Source organism: Capricornis sumatraensis, chromosome 2 (genome assembly GCF_032405125.1).
Source record: "Capricornis sumatraensis isolate serow.1 chromosome 2, serow.2, whole genome shotgun sequence".
Taxonomy (NCBI): domain Eukaryota; kingdom Metazoa; phylum Chordata; class Mammalia; order Artiodactyla; family Bovidae; genus Capricornis; species Capricornis sumatraensis.
Genome location: NC_091070.1, coordinates 51244457 through 51268830, shown reverse-complemented (window position 1 = coordinate 51268830; position 24374 = coordinate 51244457). Strand labels below are relative to the sequence as shown.

Here is a 24374-nt window from a genome sequence, read left to right as displayed (position 1 = left end):
CTAAACAGCCACGAATCCTACTTTCTGGCTCTAAATTTGCCTATTCTGAACATTTCATATAAATGGAATCACATAATAAGTGGCTTTATGACTTGGCTTCTTTGACTTAGCACAACACCTTTAAGGCTTATTTATATTATAGAATACATCAGTACATTTCCTTTTATGGCTGAATAATGTTTCATTATATGGATATACCATAGTTGGTTTATTCATCAGTTGATGGCTATCTGGATTGTTTCCAATTTTTTGGCATATATGAATAATGCTGCTATGAATGTTCCTATACAAGTTTTTGTATGGACATATGTCTTTACTCCTCTTGAGGGAAGCTGTAGGCTTATATGGTAATTCTATATGAGCTATTTAAGGAACTAACAAACAGTTTTCCACAGTGGCTGCATTATATTCCATTCCTATTGGTTATGTCTTAGGACTTCTGATTTTCTCTTGTGCCTACTCCAGTCAGGTTTTCATCCTGTGGACTTACTGAAGTTACCAAGTACCTCTGTATGGCTTTAATCAGAATTTTTAGTCTTAATCCTGCAAGGCCTATTAGCAACATTTGACTCAGACAGTCTCATTCTTTACTGAAAATCTTCATTTAGATTCTAGGAAATCAGTCTCCAGTTTTTCTTCTACATAGCTGAGTTTCTATCTATTCTTCTTCTTCTCCAGCTTCTAATCACTGGCATGTCCCAGATTCAGTCCACTGATGTCTTCTCTGTCTACGTTTATATTATCTGTGATTCAGTCTAATGATCCTTTATATGATAGTTACTGTTCCCAAATGGGTATTTACAGGCTAGATGTGCACTATCCAACACAACAGCCAGTAGTGACATGTGGCTATATTAATTTAAATTAAAATTAAATATTCAATTTTCCTACAATTTAAAATGTAGTTGAATATTTGCTACATTTTAAGACATCAAGAGCCATATGTGGTTAGTGGCTAAGAAACTGGACAGCACAGATAAAGAACATTTCCATCACCACACAAAGGTTCACTGTACAGTGCTGATCTAGACCTGTCTTCTAGGCTCTAGATTTATACATCCCACTGCCTCCCTGATACCTCCACTTGAAAGTCAATGAACATCCCCAAACCAAAATCCTGATATTCTTCTGTAAACATACTCCTTCCATTTGTTCCTGTTTCAGTTGATGTTAATGCCATCCTTCCAGTTGTTCAAGCCAAAAATCACTGGGTAACTCTTGACTTCACTCTCACTCCACATTCAACTAATTAGCAAATTCTGTCAGCTCTATACTGAGAATCTGACCATATTTTATAATCTCACTTCTATTACCCTGTTTGAAGCCACAGAATTCTTGTTAAAGAATCTCAAAGATCTCAAAGTCAGATCATGTCAGTCCTCTGTTCAAAATCCTTTAATGGCTTCTCAGATCACTGACAGCAAAAGTCAAAGTTGCTATAAAGGCCTAGGATACTCCATATGATATGATTCCATTGTCTCTAACCTCATCTCCTGATACTTTCCCTTTGCAGTCCTGGGCAGTCCTTCTGGCTGTTCCTCAAAACCATTAAGCATATTTCAGCCTTTTTCTATGAAATATAATTTAGAAATCACAAAGTTTAAGAATCACCAAGCTAGAGTAAAAAGAGGTATAAACAGAAATTCTATTTTCAGATATCTAGATATTGAAGTAATCTACACTTAATGATGAGGTTCCCTAGCCAGTGAATAAGATTAAATTATATTAATTATATAAGTAAAAAGGTCTTCCAAAAGCTGTAATCTCAATTATTTCACTAAACTTACATCTCACAAAAAAATCAGTTAGCTAGTTGTCTGGAAGAGCACAAACTAATCAGCTAATAAGATCTTTTTAATAGAAATTTAATTACTAAAAATAAGAATATGGATTAAGATTTCTCATTTGGTAACAGTACAAATATATAACTTCTTATTTGTTAAGTTGTAAAAGACATCAGTGTGATAAAAAACTACCTGCTCTGTAAACAAGTTCTATTGAGTCTGCAAACTGTATTACGGTCTGTTTTAAAATAAGAAGCTTGCATAAGAATGCAACTCAATATGCTGCTTCCTTCATCAAGAAAAACTCTCTATAAAAATATTTCAGATGGACTAAACAGTGTGCTTCCTAAAGTAAATGTTTTATACTCTAGAACAAGCCTCTATTTCACTGCAGACTGGTCTAATATTTTATTGACTGACATAGGTTCGTGAACCATATTTTGGGTATCACTGCTCTAAATCACTTCCCAGATTTTAATTCAAGTCTATTCAATATTTTTAAACACTCTCTACATGCAGTGTTAGAGTTTCTGTGCCATCTCCCATTCTGTAATTTACTGGAATTAACATATACCTTGTTGTTTTCTAGATGTCACTAGTCTCTTTATTTACATTAAAAGATTTTAATGCTGGTTAGAAAGAAGTCTGTAACATCCAAGAACAGAAACACACTAATAAAATTATTTAGTTAAGAGATTAAAAATAGCTTCAAAAAGGTGAAATTTGGTAATATATTAGCTTTGAAAACTTTGTTTTATCTTGAAAGAGATATAAAAATCATTCACTTTTCAACACTAACCTAAATATTCCATCAGCTGTTCAGCAGTTATGATTTCCATCATCGGTGGAAGTTTCACCTGAAAAACAAAGTATTTTTTCTATAAAATCAAATGTTTTAGGTAATTAAAGTGTTTCTTCAGTCAGAAACACAAGTATGTATATATATTATATGTATCTACTATATGTATACCATACTCACTTTAACTAATCTTTAATACAATAGCTTTGTTGTATTAAAGATTAGTTTAACACAATCCTATCACCATAAAATTAAAGATCTCACAGAATCACTGAGAAATCTGTTTTCAAAAACAAGTGCTATGCCTTTCATCACCCACCCTGATTGTCATTAGGCACATGCAAGTGTCCTGCATGACAGAAAATGCAGTTAAAGGGCAGGAAGTGGCACCAAACATGTTTTGACAGATCACCCATGAAGCAGTTTTTCTGAAGACAGGCTGGAACACAGCTCAATATCCCATCACTTCAGTCTACCCTGACCATTTTTTCTTGTTGTTGTTGAACAGCTAAAATGAATACAGTATAAAGGATTGGTCATAAACTGAAGTATTCATACTATATGAGCCCACCTGTAAAATTTAAAAAAACAGGCCAAACTACACTGTTTAGAGCTGCACATGTACTAAAAAAGAAAATAGATACTATAAAAATCAGGACTGTAGTTAACCCTAGGAATAAGGGAAGGGGTTATAGTTAGAACGAGACATACAAGAGGCCTCTGGGGTGCTGGCAATGCTTTATATTTTGACTTGCATGGTAGTTCCACTGTTTGCTTTATAATTAACCTGTTAAACTGGACATCTGTGTTTTACGTATTTTCTGTGCTATATGTCATGATAAAAAGTTTAAAAGTAGATATATATGTTACAGTCACATTTAAGTTTCAAAAGTTAATTCAGCTGCAACACAGTCTAAATTTTTCAAATGAATTATCTGCTGAGTTACACAGATATTACAGCCAATGATTGTTAAGTATTTCAGCTAACTTATTAAAAAGGATACTCCTTGGTATATTTATAGAAGAAAAATAAATACTATAGGATGCAAACTCAAAGTAATTAACATATCAATGATAGAATAGCAGCATAATTCAAAAATCTTCAAGAATTAATATTTTAGCAATTATTTTCTGTTCAACCAAGGAAATCATTTAAATCAGCAATTCCTCCGACAAGTGTTGAAGAAGGTGCTCTGAGTATTTATGTTACCAAATGTAGTAACAGTATGTGACACCTCTACCTCTTTGTTCGCTTTCAAGTCCTAAAAAAAATCCTTGTAAAACAGGACAGTTTTAGACCCTCTGAAAGCATACCTGACAGTTGGAACGGATGAGTCAGTCACCCAGGGGTTTTATCACTCAGTGAAAACCAAGAGATGTCATGGAGGTTTTGATCATTCTAAATAATTTTTATTTTCTAGGACATTTATAAAAATTGTGTAAGAAAAAAAAATTGTAATAGACTTTTTTTTTTTTTTGGCTGCACCATGCGGCATGTGGAATCTTAGTTCTCTGACCAGGGATTGAACCAATGCCCCCAATAGAGGAAGTACAGAGTCTTAACCACTGGACTGCCAGGGAGGTCCCAGAAACTGTAATAGAGTTTTTTTGGAGCAGTTTTAGGTTTATAGAAAAGTTGAGCAGAAGTACTGAGAGTTCCCATAAATGCTATTATTTTTTAAGTTGAAATTCATTGGCAAGTTAAAGTCCCCTGCTTTTCTAAATAAAGTTTATTGGGTGTCACTCTCATTTGTTTATGTACTGTCTTTGGCTGCTTTGCACTATAATAGCAAAGTTGACTCTTTGCAGCAGAGAACAGGTACAGCCCATAAAGCCTAAAATATTTACTATTTGGTTATTTACAGGAAGGCTTCCCAGGTGGCACTAGTGGTAGAGAACTGGCCTGCCAATACAGCAGATATAAGAGATGGGGTTCCGATCCCTGAGTCAGAAAAATCCCCTGGAGGAGGGCATGACAACCCACTCCAGTATTCTTGCTGGAGAATCCCATGGACAGAGGAACCTGGCAAGCTACAGTCCATAGGGTCGCACAGAAGTTGCACACAACTGAAGCAACTTAGCACGCACATACCTTTACAGGAAAAGTATGCTGAATGCTGCTTTAAATGATTTTAACTGCTTTTAGATAATATTTCATCAAGGTGTTTCAGTACCACTTTGAAGGTCTGATATTTAAACTAGTAGTTTACATACACTGTGAATATTTACATTCTGAATAATTGTCAGACCAATCTGAAAGTCCCATTTACACCTAACAATGCTTTTTGAAAAAAATAAGACCTATACATTCTTTTATTCCAGACAAATCTAGTACAGAAACAGATTCACTAGAGGGCTTCCCTGGTGGGCCAGTGGTGAAGAGTCTACCTGCCAATGCAAGGGACATGGGTTCAATCCCTGGTCTGGAAAGATCCCATATGCTGTGGAGCAAACAAGCCTGTGAGCCCCAACTATTGAGCCTGTGCTCCAGAGCCTGCAAGCCACATCTACTGAAGCCCACATACTCCAGAGCCTGCGCTCTGCAGTAAGAGAAGCCACCACAATGAGAAGCCTGTGTACCACAACTAGAGAATGCCCCTGCAGAGCAACAAAGACCCAGAACAGCCAAAAGTAAAATAAATATATATATTTTACTAGAAAATTCCATCAACAAACAGCTTATCCACTTTTGGTCAATGTAGTGATCTTACTATAAAATTGTCAAAATAAAAAAGCAAAGCACTAACAAGTATATGTATTTGGGAAATTATTCTATAATCCTAGATTTCTGCAAATAGATGATTTCAGGTTTTAGTCTTGAAATTTCCAAATAATAACAACCGCCTACCACATCTTGCTTCAAGTATTTGAAACAGGAAATGACAATCTTTATATAGATTTTAGAAGTGAGACAACAAATATGTAAATATTTTAACTGACTATTCCCAAGCATACTCAGTAGTATATTCCGTTCTTGAATCTTAGCCAACTAAAAATCATGGATGTTCACTAAAGCTAGAGATTAAAGAGTACAACAGTGAAGAAATGCTTGTTTCCCACTAATACTTAGGAACCATCAACAGATTTTAATTTTTTTTAACCACAAAATGATCTTCGTGAAAGCTCCTTCTCTTTTTGCTTCCCTCTATCACCATTAAAGATGCTTACTCCTTGGAAGAAAAGTTATGACCAACCTAGATGGCATATTCAAAAGCAGAGACATTACTTTGCCAACTAAGGTCCATCTAGTCAAGGCTATGGTTTTCTCAGTGGTCATGTATGGATGTGAGAGTTAGATTGTGAAGAAGGCTGAGTGCCGAAGAATTGATGCTTTTGAACTGTGGTGTTGGAGAAGACTCTTGAGAGTTCCTTGGACTGCACGGAGATCCAACCAGTCCATTCTGAAGGAGAGCAGCCCTGGGATTTCTTTGGAAGGAATGATGCTAAAGCTGAAACTCCAGTACTTTGGCCACCTCATGTGAAGAGTTGACTCATTGGAAAAGACTCTGATGCTGGGAGGGATTAGGGGCAGGAGGAGAAGGGGACAACAGAGGGTGAGATGGCTGGATGGCATCACGGACTCGATGGACGTTGAGTCTGAGTGAACTCCAGGAGTTGGTGATGGACAGGGAGGCCTGGCGTGCTGCAATTCATGAACTGAACCACCATCACCACAAAAGCAAATGCCAAAGATTTTGTTAATGATCCTAAGACTTTCTTTCCATTGTCTCTTTAGAGTTTATTAAAGGGAAAAAACACACACACACACACACAAAAACATGTTATGGGAAAGCTAGCCAAGAATACAGGGGGAAAAAAAAAATCAAAGAAACTAAGAGCTAATTCTTTGAGAAGGTACAACAAAACTGATAAACTTTTAGCCAGACTCATCAAGAAAAAAAGAGAAGGGGCCCAAATTAATAAAATTAAAAATGATAAAGAAGGTACAACTATCACCACAGAAATACAAAGGATCATAAGAGAGTACCACCAACAATTATGCTTCTGAGGTGGCGCTAGTAGTAAAGAACCCGCCTGCCCATGCAGGAGACACAAGAGACACGAGTTCAATCCCTGGGTCAGGAAGATCCCCTGGAGGAGGAAATGGCAACCCACTCCAGTATTCTTGCCTGGAGAATTCCATGGACAGAGGAGACTGGTGGGCTGTAGTCCACAGGGTCACAAACAGTTGGCCACGACTGAAGTGACTAAGCACACAACAACAATTATACTCCAATAAAACAGACAACCTTAGAAGAAATGCACAAATTTCTAGAAATGTATAATGTCTCAAGACTGAACCAGGAAAAAAAAGAAAATATGAACCGATCAATTACCTGTAATGAAACTGAATCAGTAATTTTAAAAGCTCCCAACAAATAAAAGTCCAAGATCAGGCTCCCTAGTAGCTCAGTGGTTAAGAATCTGCCTGCAAATGCAGGAGACACAGGTTCTGTCCTTGATCCAGGAAGATCCCACATGTCACAGAGCAGCTATGCCCGTGTGCCTCAATTATTGAGCCTAAGCTGTACAGCCTGGGAGCCTGAGCCTACAGGACATAATTATTGAAGCCCAAGCGCCCTAGAGCCTGTGCTTCACAAGAAAAGCCACTCCAGTGAGAAGCTAGCACACTGCAACTAGAAAGTAGCCTTCACTCTCGACAACTGGAGAAAAGCCCACACAGCAGCGAAGACCCAACAAAACCCCAAAAAACCTATTGATTAGGCAGGACATTGGTCAACCACGTACTGGTAGCAAATAATTGTGTGTGTGGTGTCTGTTGTTTTCCAGCTTTGTTTCCAAGCCTATTGATGTTTAGTACAATAATAATTATTTAAAAAAAAAAAAGTCCAACATCAGATGGCTTCACAGATGAATTCTAACAAACATTTAGAAAAGAGTTAATACCTATTCTTTTCAAACTATTCCAACAATTGCACACGAAAAAATGCTTCTGAACTCATTCTACGAGGCAAGTATCACTTTGATACCAAAACCAAAGATATCACACAAAAATGAAAATTATAGGTCAATATCACTGATGAACATAGATGCAAAAATCCTTAGCAAAATAACAGCAAACTGAATTCAACAATACATAAAAAGGATTACACACCATGATCAAGTGGAATTTATCCCAGGGATGCAAGGATGGTTCAGTTCAATATCTGCAAATCAATCAATGTGATACATCACATTAACAAACTGATAAATAAAAATTATATGTTCATCTCAACAGATGCACAAAAAACTTTTGACAAAATGCAGTATTAATTTATGATAAAAGTTCTCAACAAATTGGGTATAGAGAAAACACACCTCAACATAATAAAGACCACTTATGAGAAGTCCACAGCTAACATCGTACTCAGTGGTGAAAAGCACTTTACCATTTCTTCTCAGATCAGGAAGAAGACAAGGATGCTCACTCACACATTTTTTTTTTTTTGGCTGCACCATGTGGCTCTGGGACCTTAGTTCCCCAGCTAGGGATTGAACCTGTGTCCCCTACAGTGGAAGTACAAAGTTCTAACCTCTGGAGCTCCAGGGAATTTCCATCACCACTTTTATTCAACATAGTATTGGAAGTCCTAATCATAGCAACCATGCCAGAAAAAGAAATAAAAGGAATCCAAACCGGAAAAGAGGAAGTAAAACTGTCAATGTTTGCAGATGACATGCTATACATAGAAAATCCTAAAAACACCAAGAAACCACCAGAACTCATCAATGAGTTTGATAAAATTGCAGGATACAAAATTAATATACAGACTTCCAAAAACAGTAACACTTTCTTTCAATGAAGTCTTATATAAAACATCATCTGAAATATATTTTAAATGAAGAATTGACAGAACTTTATGACCAATGAAAAGTGGAGGATAATGGGAAAAGAAAAATTAACTCTAAGGTTGACTCTAAGGTTTAGGAAACTACAAAAGCTAAGATCCCTACACCTAATGAAAATAAAAAATTTGGTAAGTTTGTATAAGAAATAATATCTGCTTCATAATTGTGAAATTTAGTTTGACATTCAAACAGAAATTTGAGTTGGAACTCGGGAGACAAAGATTTTTAATTTGTCCATGAATTATTTGATTCCTATGCTGCAGTCTATTTTTCATTACTTATGGTAAAATGGATCACTAAATAATACATAAATAATATAATTTCTTGGAAATTCCCTGGCGGTCCAGTGGTAAGGGCTCCACACTTCCAAGACAGGGAGGCACAGGTCAGATCCCTGGTCAGGAGACTAAGATCCTGCAAGCCATCCAGTGTGGCTAAAAAAAAAAAAATTTTTCTCAGCTCAAGTTTCACTGATTTTGAATATGCAGTAAATCATATAGTACTGATGAGTTTTTAAGTTCAAATTATAAAATAATTATACTGTAAGTACTCTTAATTGGAATCAAAGAGAAGAATGTAGGTTTTTTCAAAATAAGAGCTAAAAAACTTAAGGATCCTTTCAACATGCCTTTAATTCTGGCTCCAGCAAATAAACATGTATTACAAGCTATTGTAAATCATGTTTTATATTCTAATTTCTTATAGGTAATATTCATTTATTATTAAAAATAATTACTGTACTTAAAAATACTAAAAATTTAACTTTCTACTTGCCATCAGTATTTCAAATCAGGAACATTTAATAAGAGACAAGCTTCAACTTCCAGTGATTTGCAACACTTTTACCACCAATGTTTATCATAACTCAAACCCCACACTCAGAGTAATATCGAGGCCTATTTAAAAATGCTTAACATCAGAAATTATCGATGCATCCATATGTATTAGATTTTCAAGAATGTCCAATTTTATATGCAATTCAAAGGATTATAAAACAATGAAGAATGTTGTTCCAGAGAAATTTTCCCAGTAAAAGATTCATGAGTAAAAGAAGACATCTTTAGTTCAAATTTCACTGGATTTATACTTAAGCAGCTCAGCAAGCTTACCAATGTTGAAAAACCTACTAAAGAAAGTGTAACAGTGAAATTTTTATATTAATTGCTTGCAAGATAGATGACAATAGGATAAGGTAAGAGACCAGTTAAAAGGTACAGAAGATGGTAAGCGGCCTGACTTAGGATAGTAGCAAGACAGAGAAAACCTACTAATTTTTGAAAATATTAAAGAATACAGTCAATAAACTTTCATGGTTAAGGCAAGCTCATGCACCACAGAACTCAAGAAAGGCTCTGAAATTGAAAGTGTCAGAGAATTCAGAGGACATGGGATAAAATATATGAGGCTGAAACCAGAATGAATCTGTGCAAAGAGTAGATCCCCAGGATTTGTTCTAAGGAATCATGATTCATAACGTCTATTTCTGCTTCTCTGACTTTATCACTAGCTCTTCTTCCACCTGGTTTGTCCCAGGCCTAATGTCTGCCAGATGTTATCTTTAATTTTAACTTTCCAACCAAATATTTGAACTAAGGGCTCAGGTTCTGGAGTGGGTATCAACTTACCTTGGGGGAGTTATTTGAACTTTATGTACCTCAATTTTCTATGTATGTAAAATAGGAACAATATCTACACAAGGATCTTATGATGTGGTTGAGAAAATTAAAACAGAAAATGCATACCATACATATAAAATACTTAGCAGAGTATCTGGACTAAAAAATAATTGAGTGCTTAGGATTATTATTAATCTCAGGTGGTACCCTAAGATTACTGATACTACCTGTGTGCGAATGTTACCTGGGACTCAACATCGACAAGGACGGAAGGAAAATGGGAAAGTTTTCCACTGAAGGACTACTCAGAGCAAAGAGAGGAGAAAAAATGAGGACATCACTAATAGGACAACTACCACAGGGAGTATTCATAATATCATCTGCCCATTTCCACTTTATCTCACAAATCCAGAGATATTACACCAATCCTAATTTTTAGGACTGACTGGAAATGAAAACTTCAGAAGTGCTGCTTGCATCTTTTGGGTAAACAAACTCCACCACTGTGTGAAGTTATTATCTCTTCTTAAAGGATCTGTATTTAAGAACAAATAGGGTGGGGAGAGGCAAAAATGCATTCTTTGGCTCACCATCTATTTTTCAATTTTATAAGTAATAACTTGGCCAAGAGGAGCTATACCAAGTCTGAGATCAGCGGCAGAGGCTGGGAGGAGCTACCCCACATCTGAGGTAAGGAGCAGCGGCTGTGCTTTGCTGGAGCAGCCGTGAAGAGATACCCCACATCCAAGGTAAGAGAAAACCATTCAGGAAAGATGGGTCATGGTGGAGAGGTCTGACAGAATGTGGTCTACTGGAGAAGGGAATGGCAAACCACTTCAGTATTCTTGCCTTGAGAACCCCATGAACAGTATAAAATGAAAAAAGATAGGACACTGAAAGATGAACTTCCCAGGTTGGTAGGTGCCCAATATGCTACTGGAGATCAGTGGAGAAACAACTCCAAAAAGAAAAAAGGGATGGCGCCAAAGCAAAAACAACAGCCACTTGTGGATGGGGCTGGTGATAGAAGCAAGGCTGAGTGCTGTAAAGATCATTATTGCACAGGAAACTGGAATGTGAGGTCCATGAATCAAGGCAAACTGGAAGTGGTCAAATAGGAGATAACAAGAGTGAACATCAACATTCTAGGAATCAGCAAAGATGGACTGGAATGGATGAATTTAACTCAGATGACCATTATATTTACTACTGTGGGCAGGAATCCCTTAGAAGAAATGGGAGTAGCCATCACAGTCAACAAAGGAGTCCAAAATGCAGTACTTGGATGCAATCTCCAAAACAACAGAATGATCTCTGTTTGTTTTCAAGGCAAAGCATTCAATATTCAAGTAATCCAAGTCTATGCTCCAACCCATAATGCTGAAGAAGCTGAAGTTGAACAGTTCTATGAAGACCTACAAGACCTTTTAGAACTAACACCCAAAAAAGATGTCCCTTTCATTATAGGGGACTGGAATGCAAAAGTAGAAAGTCAAGAAACACCTAGAGTAACAGGCGAATTTAACCATGGAGTACAGAATGAAGCAGGGCAAAGGCTAACAGAGTTCTGCCAAGAGAACACACTGGTCATAGCAAACACCCTCTTCCAACAACACAAGAGAAGACTCTACACATGGACACCACCAGATAGTAAACACCAAAATCAGACTGATTATATTCTTTGCAGCCAAAGATGGAGAAGCTCTATACAGTAAGCAAAAACAAGATCAGGAGCTGACTGTGGCTCAGATCATGAACTCCTTATTGCCAAATTCAGACTGAAATGGAAGAAAATGGAGAAAACCACTAGACCATTCAGGTACAACCTAAATCAAATCCCTTATGATTATACAGTGGAAGTGAGAAATAGATTTAAGGGACTAGATCTGATAGACAGAGTGCCTGATGAACTATGGATGGAGGTTCATGACATTGTACAGGAGACAAGGATCAAGACCATCCCCATGGAAAAGAAATGCAAAAAAGCAAAATGGCTGTCTGAGGAGGCCCTACAAATAGCTGTGAAAGAAGGGAAGCAAAAAGCAAAGCGGAAAAGGAAAGATATACCCACTTGAATGCAGAGTTCCAAAGAATAGCAAGGAGAGAGAACAAAGTCTTCCTCAGTGACCAATGCAAAGAAATAGAGGAAAACAACAGAATGGGAAAGACTAGAGATCTCTTCAAGAAAATTAGAGATACCAAGGGAACATTTCATGCAAAGATGGCTCATTAAGGACAGAAATGATAGGGACGTAACAGAAGCAGAAGATATTAAGAAGAGGTGGCAAGAATACACAGAAGAACTGTACAAAAAGATCTTCATGACCCAGATAATCACGATGGTGTGATCATTCACCTAGAGCCAGAAATCCTGGGCCTTAGGAAGCATCACTATGAACAAAGCTAGTGGAGGTGATGGAATTCCAGTTGGAGCTATTTCAAATCCTGAAAGATGATGCTGTGAAAGTGCTGCACTCAATATGCCAGCAAATTTGGGAAACTCAGCAGTGGCCACAGGACTGCAAAAGGTCAGTTTTCATTCCAATCCCAAAGAAGGCAATGCCAAAGAATGCTCAAACTACCGCACAACTGCACTCATCTCACACACTAGTAATGTTTAAAATTCTCCAAACCAGGCTTCAGCAGTACGTGAACCGTGAACTTACAGACGTTCAAGCTGGTTTCAGAAAAGGGAGAGGAACCAGAGATCAAACTGCCAACAACAATGGGTCATTGAAAAAGCAAGAGAGTTCCAGAAAAACATCTATTTCTGCTTTGTGGACTATGCCAAAGTCTTTGACTCTGTTGATCACAATAAACTGTGGAAAATTCTTAAAAAGATGGGAATACCAAACCACCTGACCTGCCTCCTGAGAAATCTGTATGCAGGTCAGGAAGCAACAGTTAGAACTGGACATGGAACAAAAGACTGATTCCAAATAGGAAAAGGAGTACATCAAGGCTGTATGTTGTCACCCTACTTATTTTACTTATATGCAGAGTACATTATGAGAAACCCTGGGCTGGGTGAAGCATAAGCTGGAATCAAGATTGCCGGGAGAAATATCAATAACCTCAGATATGCAGATGACACCACCCTTAGGACAGAAAGTGAAGAAGAACTAAAGAGCCTCTTGATGAAAGTGAAAGTGGAGAGTGAAAAAGTTGGCTTAAAGCTCAACATTCAGAAAACTAAGATTATGGCATCCAGTCCCATCACTTCATGGCAAATAGATGGGGAAACAGTGGAAACAGTGGCTGACTTCATCTTTCTGGGCTCCAAAATCACTGCAGATGGTTATTACAGCATGAATTTAAAAGACGCTTACCCCTTGGAAGGAAAGTTATGACCAACCTAGACAGCATATTAAAAAGCAGAGACATTACTTTGCCAACAAAGGTCCGTCTAGTCAAGGCTATGGTTTTTCCAGTGGTCATGTATGGATGTGAGAGTTGGAGTATAAAGACAGCTGAGTGCTGAATAATTGATGCTTTTGAATTGTGGTGTTGGAGAAGACTCTTGAATGTCCCTTGGAGTGCGAGGAGATCCAACCAGTCCTTCCTAAAGGAGATCAGTCCTGGGTATTCATTGGAAGGACTGATGCTGAAGCTGAAACTCCAATAATTTGGCCACCTGAGGCCAAGAGCTGACTCACTGGAAAAGACCCTGATGCTGGGAAAGATTGAGGGCAGGAGGAGAAGGGGACAACAGAGGATGAGATGATTGGATGACATCACCGACTCAATGGACATGGGTTGGGTGGAGTCCAGGAGTTGGTGATGGACAGAGAGGCCTGGTGTGCTGCAGTTCATGGGTGGCAAAGAGTCGGACACAACTGAGCGACTCAACTGAACTGAACTGAACACTTGGAAATTCTCAAAAGAGCTTTGTACCTACTCTAGGAAAAGTGGAATATGAGAAAATTTGTGTGGCTACAATATTCCTATAAGTCAGGAAGTAAAAAAGAGAAAGTAAAACCTAGTCAAAAGAAGAGGCATTGTGAAAACGGTCCAAGAAAAGAAAAGTCAGGAGGGAAGGAGAACTAGAGCAAAAGCTTTCTGGGAAGAAGCACAGCCTCTGCAGGTGATAATGAGACAGAGGATATGTCCATTTGAACTTCACTGAATTTTCTGCCAATGGCTTTCTGCTCATTTTGCTATTGCATTGCTCATCTTTTTCTATTTGTTTTTAAATATTTATTTGGCAGCATGTAGGATCTAGTTCCCTGACCAGGGATGTAACCTGTACCCACTGCATTGAAAGCATGGAGTCTTAGCTCCTCGGGCACCAAGGAAGTTCCTTTTCTAATTTATGGGGGTTCTTTGTAAATTGAGAAATTAGCCCTTAGACACATACAGTAGTCTAGCAGATAATTCCCTGTTTGTAGTGTGTGTTTTGAATTAGTTCCTGGTGAAGTTTTTTGGGGGAAGGGGTATATTTTTGCCTATTTTTAACTTTAAGCTGTTTTCTTTTTTTAGTGAATCAAATATATCAATTCTTCTTTTAGTTTCTAGATTTAATGTCTAAACCTAGGAGCAACCAGCCTAATATAAACAAACTTAAGAATCCTGCTGTACCTCCCTTGATGCGGAGTAGGCGATCACTTCAGCTCCTGCTAAGCAAAAAGAGAAGAATTTTCCACCCAAAAGAGCTAGGCAGGAGAGCAGATGTGCATGCACATCTTAAATAGAAGATATTGGAGTACATCTTAAATCAAAGCACATCTTAAATCAGAATAGTGCATTTAGTCTTCCACTAACATGTCACATACCAATTAGGTATTACAATACTATATGTCCTCTACTACAAGTACAGTATAAGTTATATATACATATATATGTCTATACATGTGGCTCAGCTGGTAAAGAATCCACCTGCAATGAAGGAGACCTGGGTTTGATCCCTGGGTTGGGAAGATCCTCCGGAGAAGGGAAAGGCTATCCCCTCCAATATTCTGGCATGGAGAATTCCATGGACTGTATAGTCCATGGGGTTGCAAAGAGTCAGACACGACTGAGTGATTTTCACTTCACTTCTTATGTCTATATATATATATATTTTTTTTTTTTTTGAGTATGTGGGCCTTAAACCTATATTCTTTCTATAAGAAAACAAAAGTGTGACAAAGGAGGGACTCACTCTGTTATTAAACATGTCTCATGATATAAAAATATTAACACAGAAGCTTTTAAAAATGTTTTATAATGCAAAAGTTAAATCATATGCAAAAGTAGAAAAAATAACCGCATAATGACAGTACCCATCACTCAGATTCAACATTTATAGTATAGGCCAGTATCATCAGAAAATAAATTTTACATTTCTTCTGACTTGTTGATTTTTATAAACATAACTCATTCATTGGGTCACAGTCCTCAAGTAAACCTATAAATGGCATTGTTTTTGATAGACAAAATGAAAGATTAAAGAAAAATTATTTTAAAACCACCAAAACCATTCTCTTTTAAAGAAGCAAATGAAAATGTGTTTCAAGACATAAATTTGAGTCAATTTACCTGGTGTCAGTTAAAAGAATTAGAAAATTTCAGCTCAAATTAATGAACAGATTTCGTTCTTTCCTGATTTATTAGATTATCACAGCTCAACTATTTTACAGATTATTAATGATCATCTATTTTCCATCAGTCCTAAACCAACACGTCTAATTAAAACTCCAACATTTCCAAATCAGTACTTACCATGTTTGATAATTTTACCTGTCATCTCTCACTCAGAAACATGGCACTTCCTTCCTTTGAATCACTCAAATCCTCCTAATGTATTCAGTTTATTGATTTCTTTCTTTTTTTTTAAGTTTCCCAACCAGGGACAGAACCTGTGCCCTCTGCAGTGGAAGTGAAGAGCCCTAACCACTGGACTGCTAGAGAATTCCCTAGCAGAAAAATTAAAAATTGATTTTTCTCATTGCTTCATTCTCCCCCAAAAGAGATGATCAACTCTTTTACTTTCAACCCTTAACTCCATTGACTCACAATGAATCAACCCTTGAAAAACCCAATACTTGATAATCCTAACCAGTCATTCTTCCTACTCCTGTTTCCAGAGATAAGAGAACTAACCGGGGGAGGAGCAAAACTGACATACTAGAAGTTTTAAGAGTACCCCAATTTATTCATGGCCATTTACAACTTTCTACTTTTGCCTCAATTCCTAGGCATAATTTCCAGTGAGAACTTCTTTAAAATACAACATAATATTCTCACAAAATCACACTTTGATGCTTTGCAACCTCTCCTCTTAATCACTGGCAAGTTCAATAGTTACTACTGATGAGATCAACTGTTATTTTGCCAAAATTGAGAATGAGGCCTCAATTTTCACTTCTCTCTCCATTTTAATTAACATAACCTTGTCTTTGTGTCTTCTTTCCATTACTTCAGGGTAAAAAAAAAAAAAAAAGATTGTTGTTCTTTTCCTCGGAAGAGAATTTTACCACCTCTGAGGATTCCACGATATCCTAACTTCGTAATGCCCTATTCTCATACCTGTCCTTTTTGGCAACAATCTTTCCTACTTCACCAGTTCCTTAACGCTGTTGCTTTTGATAATAAGTCACTTAAATAAAAATAAATTAAGAGTCTCTCTCCCAGACTACTGTTATGACATTGTCCCATTTCTAGTTCTCATGTACATCTCAAATTGGGCCAATACTGGTTTCTTTTATACTCTTTCATCTTTACTGCTTAGCATTCCCTTCTCCCCACCAACTTTATTTATTTATATTTATTTATTTGTCTGTGCTGGGTCTTCACTGAGGCATGTAGGACCTTTAAGTTGCAGCATGCAGGATGCTTAGTTGCAACATTCAAACTCTTAGTTGCAGCATGTGGGATCTAATTCCCTGACCGGCAATGGAACTCAGGCTCCTCTGCACCAGGAGTGCAGAGTCTTAGACACTGGACAACCAGGGAAGTCCCTCTCCAAATAGTTGAGAACTACTGTTCACCATTTTCTATGGAGAATTAATTTATTCTCATAGATACCATACTTAAATCTATGCAATAATTTCCAACTCAGTTTTTCCCATAATTTTGACCTCTTTTCTGAGGCCCATTCTATTCTTCTGAAGGTATAATAAACATTTATATTTTTATGACTTACTGTTAGTAAGACAATTCCAATCTGACACAACCAAACTTTGCATCAACTTTCCCATCTAAAGCACATTCTCTATCTTTTGAATAATCCAAGCAATTCTCTATTACTCAAATTGGAAAAAGTATCACATCCTTAATTTCCTATATCCAGTTAGTAGTCAATTCATCATTTAGGCTGTGTGGCCCTCATCAAAGAGAAAGGCCAAAGAATTCCCCATCCAAAAGAGTTAATCTCATCAAGTCCTGTTGCTACACTCACTACAGTCTGACTTCTAGTTTAATCTCAAATGAAAAGATCTCTTTCATTATGTCATTCCTTTATCCAATAAATTATAATAGCTTCCTATTGTCAACTATATATAAAGTCTAAACAAGCCTAGTGATGGGTCCTCTGAAATCTGACAATTACCTTCATACACTGAAAGAAAGTTAAGTCACTCAGTCATGCCTGACTCTTTGTGACCAAGGACTCTAGCCCACCAGACTCCTCTGTCCATGGAATTCTCCAGGCAAGAATAACTGGAGTGGGTTGCCATTTTCTTCTCCAGGGGATCTTCCCAACTCAGGGATGGAACCCAGATCTCCCGCATAGCAGGCAGACTCTTTACTGACTGAGCCACCAGGGAAAACTTTCATACTCTGTTTACTATTTTTCTCTACAACTGCATTTCTCAAACTTTTTGTTCTCAAGACCCTCTTCAGTCCTAAAAAATCACTGAGGATCCTAAAAAGGTCTAGTTTAAGTGGATTGTCTATCAACATTTACTATACTAAAAACAAAAACTGAGAAAAATTTTAAACACAAGAATGCAGAGCACATATTCCACTAACCATCAGGGCAAGGATGTCATCACACATCATACAGCTTGGAAAATTCTATTGACACTGAAAGAATGATAGTGAAAAAGGCAAAAAAAAACTAAGTACTATTCTGAACAGTACTGACCTCAGAAACCCTGGCTCACTTTTAGGACACTGCTCTATCCAAGCTTGCTTCTCTTAATATATCTCCCTATCAACCACTGAGGATTACTAAGTAATTTTTGTGTGCATCAATAACCTTTAGAGAAAAAAAAAAAAAAGCAAGAACCAAAGACTTATAAAATAATCTTAAAGCTCTTTAACATGCTTTCTCATTCAGAGTCTAACCTAACATCAATTTTATTTCCTCCTACTGCCATTTCCTTCTCCTCCTCCGCCACAGTCCAACCAAGGCTGGAATCCCCAAATAGAACAAACCATTTTCTGCTTCAGCATCTTTGAATACACTATTCCCTTGGCCTGAAAGGAACTTCATTTACTTACCCATCAGACCCAGTAAATAGGTTACCTCTTCTATGAAGCTCTCCCTTGACACATTCCACTCTCACTTACACTTTTCTCTGTTAATTCCATAGCATATTTCTCTGTAATTCCATAGCATAATTCCACACTGCACTGGGATTATGGTTTATATGTTTGTCTCTGAATCAATACTAAGCTACATGAGGGCACTCTTGCATCTTACTCATCTCTGTATTCTATTATCTCACACAAAGTGGGAACCCAAACGTTACAGTCATTCACTTGAAGCTGTCTTTCAAAGACCAATTCAGTGCTCATCTATCCTCAAATATTTGAGACCACAGCACTTGCTCTTTCCTTTGAGCTTCTGCAGTACTATGTAGAAACTAGGAAGTGAGAAAAGCCTAAAGGAAACAGTTACTCCTTCAGACAAACAGACTGGAGATTTTGGCTTATAGGATGAAATCTAACTCCTTAGTCTAACATGCAAGGTCCTTCATCAAGTGGCTCTTCACCTTTTCAATCTTATTTTCTATTATCTTGCAATATGAACTTTCCACTCCTGTCATCCAAAACACATACACACACGCATCATTCATTCTATTTTCATTCCTTTTTGCTTATATCCTTCCCTCTCTCAGGATTCCCATTTTTCTGTTATTTTAAATCCTACTTTTTCCTTAAGAGCTTCCTTCAAGATATAAAAATTTCATGAAGCTCTCTGGAACTACGCCAGACTAAAGGAAAATTTCCCCTCTTGGGATGTCTAATGCATTTCAATCTGCTTCCAATAAACTAGTATTTATAGTATATTGTCTTGCATTGGTCTTTAGTAATTTCAAGGAAGTCAATGCTGCAGTTCCAAATAGCTCAACAGCTCTTCAAGAGCAAGCAATCTCCACTCAAAACATTTGAGTGCCATTAAGTACTTGATACTGGTAAGATTTCTAATCTTATTTCTTTTGCATTATCCCTTGCTAGACAGAAAGATGAGGGAATTTCATAAACACTATTCCCTTTACTTAATTTTCTTTCTAACTGGTCACAATAATCCAGGTTAATTTTTTTTCTAGGGAACATTTTATCTATAGATACAGCTCTCAATTTGACAGTAAAATATGTGCTCTAAAATGCATCTTCTCAGCACTCTAAAACTGCAAGCTTAAATAAGAGAGTTCATGTACAGGTAACTCACTCCTGAGTCCTCAGTACAGTTACTTTTGAAGGGCCCTTCCTTTTTTTACTCCTTTATCTTCAATATATCTTTTCTTATTTGTTATTATAATTTTAGTTCTCTTAACACATTCTGTATGGTTATGGGTAATAATGCTAGAGGATTTAGAGTCAAAGAAATGAGGCAAATAAAAACCATTCATAAAATAAAAACAATCTTTGAAAACCAAGAAGTTATGGTAATTAGGTCTCAGGCCATTACTTTTCCTTAAATGGAATTTGTCTAAGGGGCCACATCTTCCCTATTACCACGTCCTTAAGTATCCACACCCAAATGGAGCATAACATAACTATCAAAACTTGCTCCCTGATATAATGGATTGATGATAACTTCTGAAGATGATTTTGTCCAATTCTTCACGCTTTTGCATATAGGATAAAGTCAGTAAGAAGGAATAACAGAAAAATATAGTTAAAAAATAATCAAAAGATTTAGGATGCCCTAAGACCTGGCTGTTTTCAAGTGTATCAGGCACAGCTGTTGAAAGCTAACCACTAAACGCTAGAAGAGAGATCTTAGGTTGCCGGCAGTTCTTTCTGACATACATATGAGAATATTTCTTAAACAAGACAATTTCAGAGTGAGTTTCGTGTAGGAAGAAACGGGGATTATTGATGAATGAGGAAAGAAAGGAAGAAGGTATCAGCTGACAATGCAGCAACTCTCTCACCCCGCTTTTACCCCTCCCCAAAGCTGTAGGAAATAGAAGCTGCGGAATGTACCTTCCAGGCCAGAAGCAAAACATTGAGGATGGCCAGTAAAGGGCAGGGGCCATTCTCATTCTGGGTGATGATAGGTGTGTTCTCTTCCTTCCACTGGATCCACTTGATATGATAGACAGACTGTCCCGGGAAGCGTTCCTTGGAGGCCGCCAGCACCTGGGCTGTCTCCCCTTCCTCCTCCTCCACCTCCTCCTCTCCACACAGAGGCACAGCCCCGGGCAACACCGCCGCGCCCTCCTCTTCCTCGGGGACCCTGTTCTCAGCTCCTTCCTCACTATTAAACTCGGAGCTACTGGGGAAAGAATGTAGGTTAGAGAACGACTCCAGGGAGTCCAGGCTCGGCGATTCCCCAGGAGGGCTCGGGTCGCTGCAACTGCTGCTGAGGCCGCCGCCGCTGCTGGGCTCCGAAGAGCCCGCGGCCGCCGACTCTTCCTGGCAGGTGCCGGCGGGATCCGGGCGGGCGCCCCCGTCTCCCGCTGGACCCAGCCCATGGTCAGCTCCGGCCTCGGCTGTCTCCGGGGAGGCGGTCACCTTGTGCTGCCCTCTTACAGGCTCCTTCTGGGCAGCAGGACTCTCCAAATCGCTCTCCTTCAAATCCAAGCTCGGGAGCGAGCTGCAGGGTACCAGAACCTGAGGAGAGCCTGCGGGAGAAGCCGAGTCCGAGAGGCTCCTCCCGGCGGCCGCCGCCCCCTGCCCCTTCCCGCCGGTGCTCTCCGCCGCCCATACTCCAGGACCATCCCCAGCGGCGAGCCTGGTCTCTTTCTGCCCTTCCTGCGGAGAACCTGTCCCTGGCGCTGGCCCGGCGGCCACTCCGTGTTCTAGCGATTGCAGGCTCTCGGGGCCGCTCTCCATACCCAGCCGCCCGCCCCTCGCTCTAAAGAGACCGCGGCGGGATCTCCTCAGACAGCGCCTCAGACGCCATGACAGCGGCACTGGCAGCTACAGCGCCCTTGCGCGGCCTCGGCCAAGCACGTCACAGGGGAGGGCACCGGGAGCGCGCGCGCGCGCCGCCGCGCTGTCCGTGGGCCCTGGGCGTGCCTGCGCGTGCCTGCGCGTGCCTGCGCGTGCCTGCGCGCCGCCGGGTGAAACGGACACTCACAGCAATCGCCCACGGGGCTCCGCCTCGCCGGCGCGCCCACGCGCTCTAGCCAGCGCGGGGCGTGGAGGGCGTGGCTAGGGGCCGTGGCCAGGAGAAAAACATCCTCTCATTTTGTGGCCGGAAGTTGAACTCGGGGGCAGCTAGACCGCGCGCGGCTTGTTTAAAGGCGAGCGGGGAGGTGGTCAGCTCGGGTGTGACCCTTGAGAGCTGAGTCGTGTGTGGTTCAGCCTGGGGCTGAAGGATGGGGAGTTGGTAGCAGCTGTAGTATTTGGAAAAGAACTCGTCCCTGAAAAGCTCAGATTTGTTTCCCCAGGTTGTAATATGGAAAATTGAAGGAATTTCTTAACGAAATGTAAATTTTAAAGGCTGGGATCCACTCAAGGTGTTTGGATTACTACACTGCACAACTTCCAGTCTCTCTCGGTTTTGGCTGAGAAACACGCTGCTCCTCATCAGCTACTGGGAAAACGTTCGCTCCACATGAGGCGTCAGTGCAGTTGTGGATATTGGCCTGTGCGGCAAAAAAAAAAAAAAAAGTGGGTGATTTGGGCCAATCATAATAAATTAACTCGTGCTTGTATTAGCCAAGTCTTTGCGGTTTTTAACTTGGCCTCATTTTGCATGGAGTGGAAAGTGCCTGTGTCAGAAAAAGTCAGTTTTCTATTGAATCTACTCCTCTTAAGGACATTCAGTTTTCAGAGAGGGGAAAGTAGGCTGGTGCTATTCTGATCTGTGATCTGTTGCTGACAGGGGCTTTTTTCTTCTTTTTTTGCTTTTCAACATTCCTTAGGTAATGGAGATCCGAAAATGGCAAGACATATCTTCCTACCTAGTCAGATGTATCAGTTCCTGGTATCTAACAATGTGGTCTTTCTGTATCTCTTGATTAGAGAGGATAGCCAAAGTTACTAAGCAGTGTTTCATTCACTCATTTAACATATTTCAGTACCCATTACATTGCTGGATTCTGTGGCACTAGTGATGCCTGGTGAATAAGAGGAAGGGCTCATATCTTCTTGCTGTTTACTGTCTAATGTTTTTTTCTTATTGCTACGTTTTTGATATTTGCTTGGGAAATACTATTTCCTGTAGAAATGATGTTCCTTCCACCTTTTTTACAGTGGCATAATATTATGATACTTATCCAACTCTTGGCAAAGAGGAAAATTAGAAGAGATAATAGAAAGCCCATCACTTCATGGGAAATAGATGGGGAAACAGTGGAAACAGTGTCAGACTTTATTTTGCTGCTACTGCTGGTAAGTAGCTTCAGTCGTGTCCGACTCTGTGTGACCCCATAGACAGCAGCCCACCAGGCTCCACCGTCCCTGGGATTCTCCAGACAAGAACACTGGAGTGGGTTGCCATTTCCTTCTCCAATGCATGAAAGTGAAAAGTGAAAGTGAAGTCGCTCAGTCGTGTCCGACTCTTCGAGACCGCATGGACTGCAGCCCACCTCCAAAATCACTGCAGATGGTGATTCCAGCCAGGAAATTAAAAGATCCTTACTCCTTGGAAGGAAAGTTATGACCAACCTAGATGGCATATTCAAAAGCAGAGACATTACTTCGCCAACAACGGTCTGTCTAGGCAAGACTATGGTTTTTCCAATAGTCATGTTTGGGTGTGAGAGTTGGACTGTGAAGAAAGCTGAGCACTGAAGAAATTGATGCTTTTGAACTGTGGTGTTGGAGAAGACTCTTGAGAGTCCCTTGGACTGCAAGGAGATCCAACCAGTCCATTCTAAAGGAGATCAGTCCTGAGTGTTCTTTGGAAGGAATGATGCTAAAGCTGAAACTCCAGTACTTTGGCCACTTCATGGGAAGAGTTGACTCATTGGAAAAGACTCTGATGCTGGGAGGGATTGCGGGCAGGAGAAGGGGAAGACAGAGGATGAGATGGCTGTATGGCATCACCGACTTGATGGACATGAGTTTGAGTGAACTCCGGGTGTTGGTGATGGACAGGGAGGCCTGGCGTGCTGCAATTCATGGGGTCACAAAGAGTTGGACACGACTGAGCGACTGAACTGAACTGAACTGAATAGAAAGCTTCTTTAGAATATTGAATTTAGGAGTTTTGTGTGTTTTCGGTCTCCATGTCAGTCCATAAGCAATAAATACTATTGTTCAAATTAGAATCTTTCCCTGAAAAAGAATTGCAAATGTTAACAGATTAAGATATATGTTGCTGGATTAAGCACTTTACAGTATTTAAGATCATTAAGTACAATTGAGAATATTACAGATTTCAGGAAATTCAGAAGTCAGCATGCTGCCTTGATTATAAAAAGGATATTTATAAAAGTGTATTACATGAAAAAATTGAATGGATGAATCATTTTTACAGGACAGAAACCATAGTAGAGCTAAAAATCTTGAAAGTGCATCTCAAATAATGACCATTCACCATTTTTCAAAAATACTACTTAAACCTTCTTGCTCTTGTAGTTTTTATGAGTATATGTTTCAAATGTTCATGTGCATAGTTTAATAGCTTATCTATAATAAAAACAAAATCAGGTTTTTTCATAGCAGTTATATAAATCAAGATGACCAAATATATATATATTTATTTAAGTTTGTGAAAATGTGCATAGTATTTTCTAAGAGGGGTGGCAAGTAGCATCTAGGGTGAAATGTCAGAAGATACTAAACTGGAAAATATCCCATTCTTTTTTGCTTATTTGCATCTCTAGTTAAAATCAGTTCAGTTCATTTCAGTCGCTCAGTTGTGTCCGACTCTTTGCGACCCCATGAATTGCAGCACGCCAGCCCTCCCTGTCCATCACCATCTCCCGGAGTTCATTCAGACTCACATCCATCGAGTCCGTGATGCCATCCAGCCATCTCATCCTTGGTCGTCCC

The 24374-nt window shown here is 39.1% G+C and overlaps 1 protein-coding gene across 3 annotated transcripts in view; it reads right to left on the bottom strand.

The window, feature by feature from the left end:
* Positions 1-21260, bottom strand: part of MINDY2 (MINDY lysine 48 deubiquitinase 2) — an 80686-nt gene extending 59426 nt beyond the window's left edge. For all 3 annotated transcript variants that reach the window (XM_068965486.1, XM_068965488.1, XM_068965487.1), the window contains exons 1-2: positions 20409-21260; positions 2584-2641 (exon numbers count right to left, since the gene is read on the bottom strand). In XM_068965486.1, coding sequence (XP_068821587.1) covers positions 2584-2641; positions 20409-21260 — 910 coding nt within the window. The remainder of the gene's footprint in view (positions 1-2583; positions 2642-20408) is intronic.
* Between the last annotated feature and the right edge of the window lie 3114 nt (positions 21261-24374).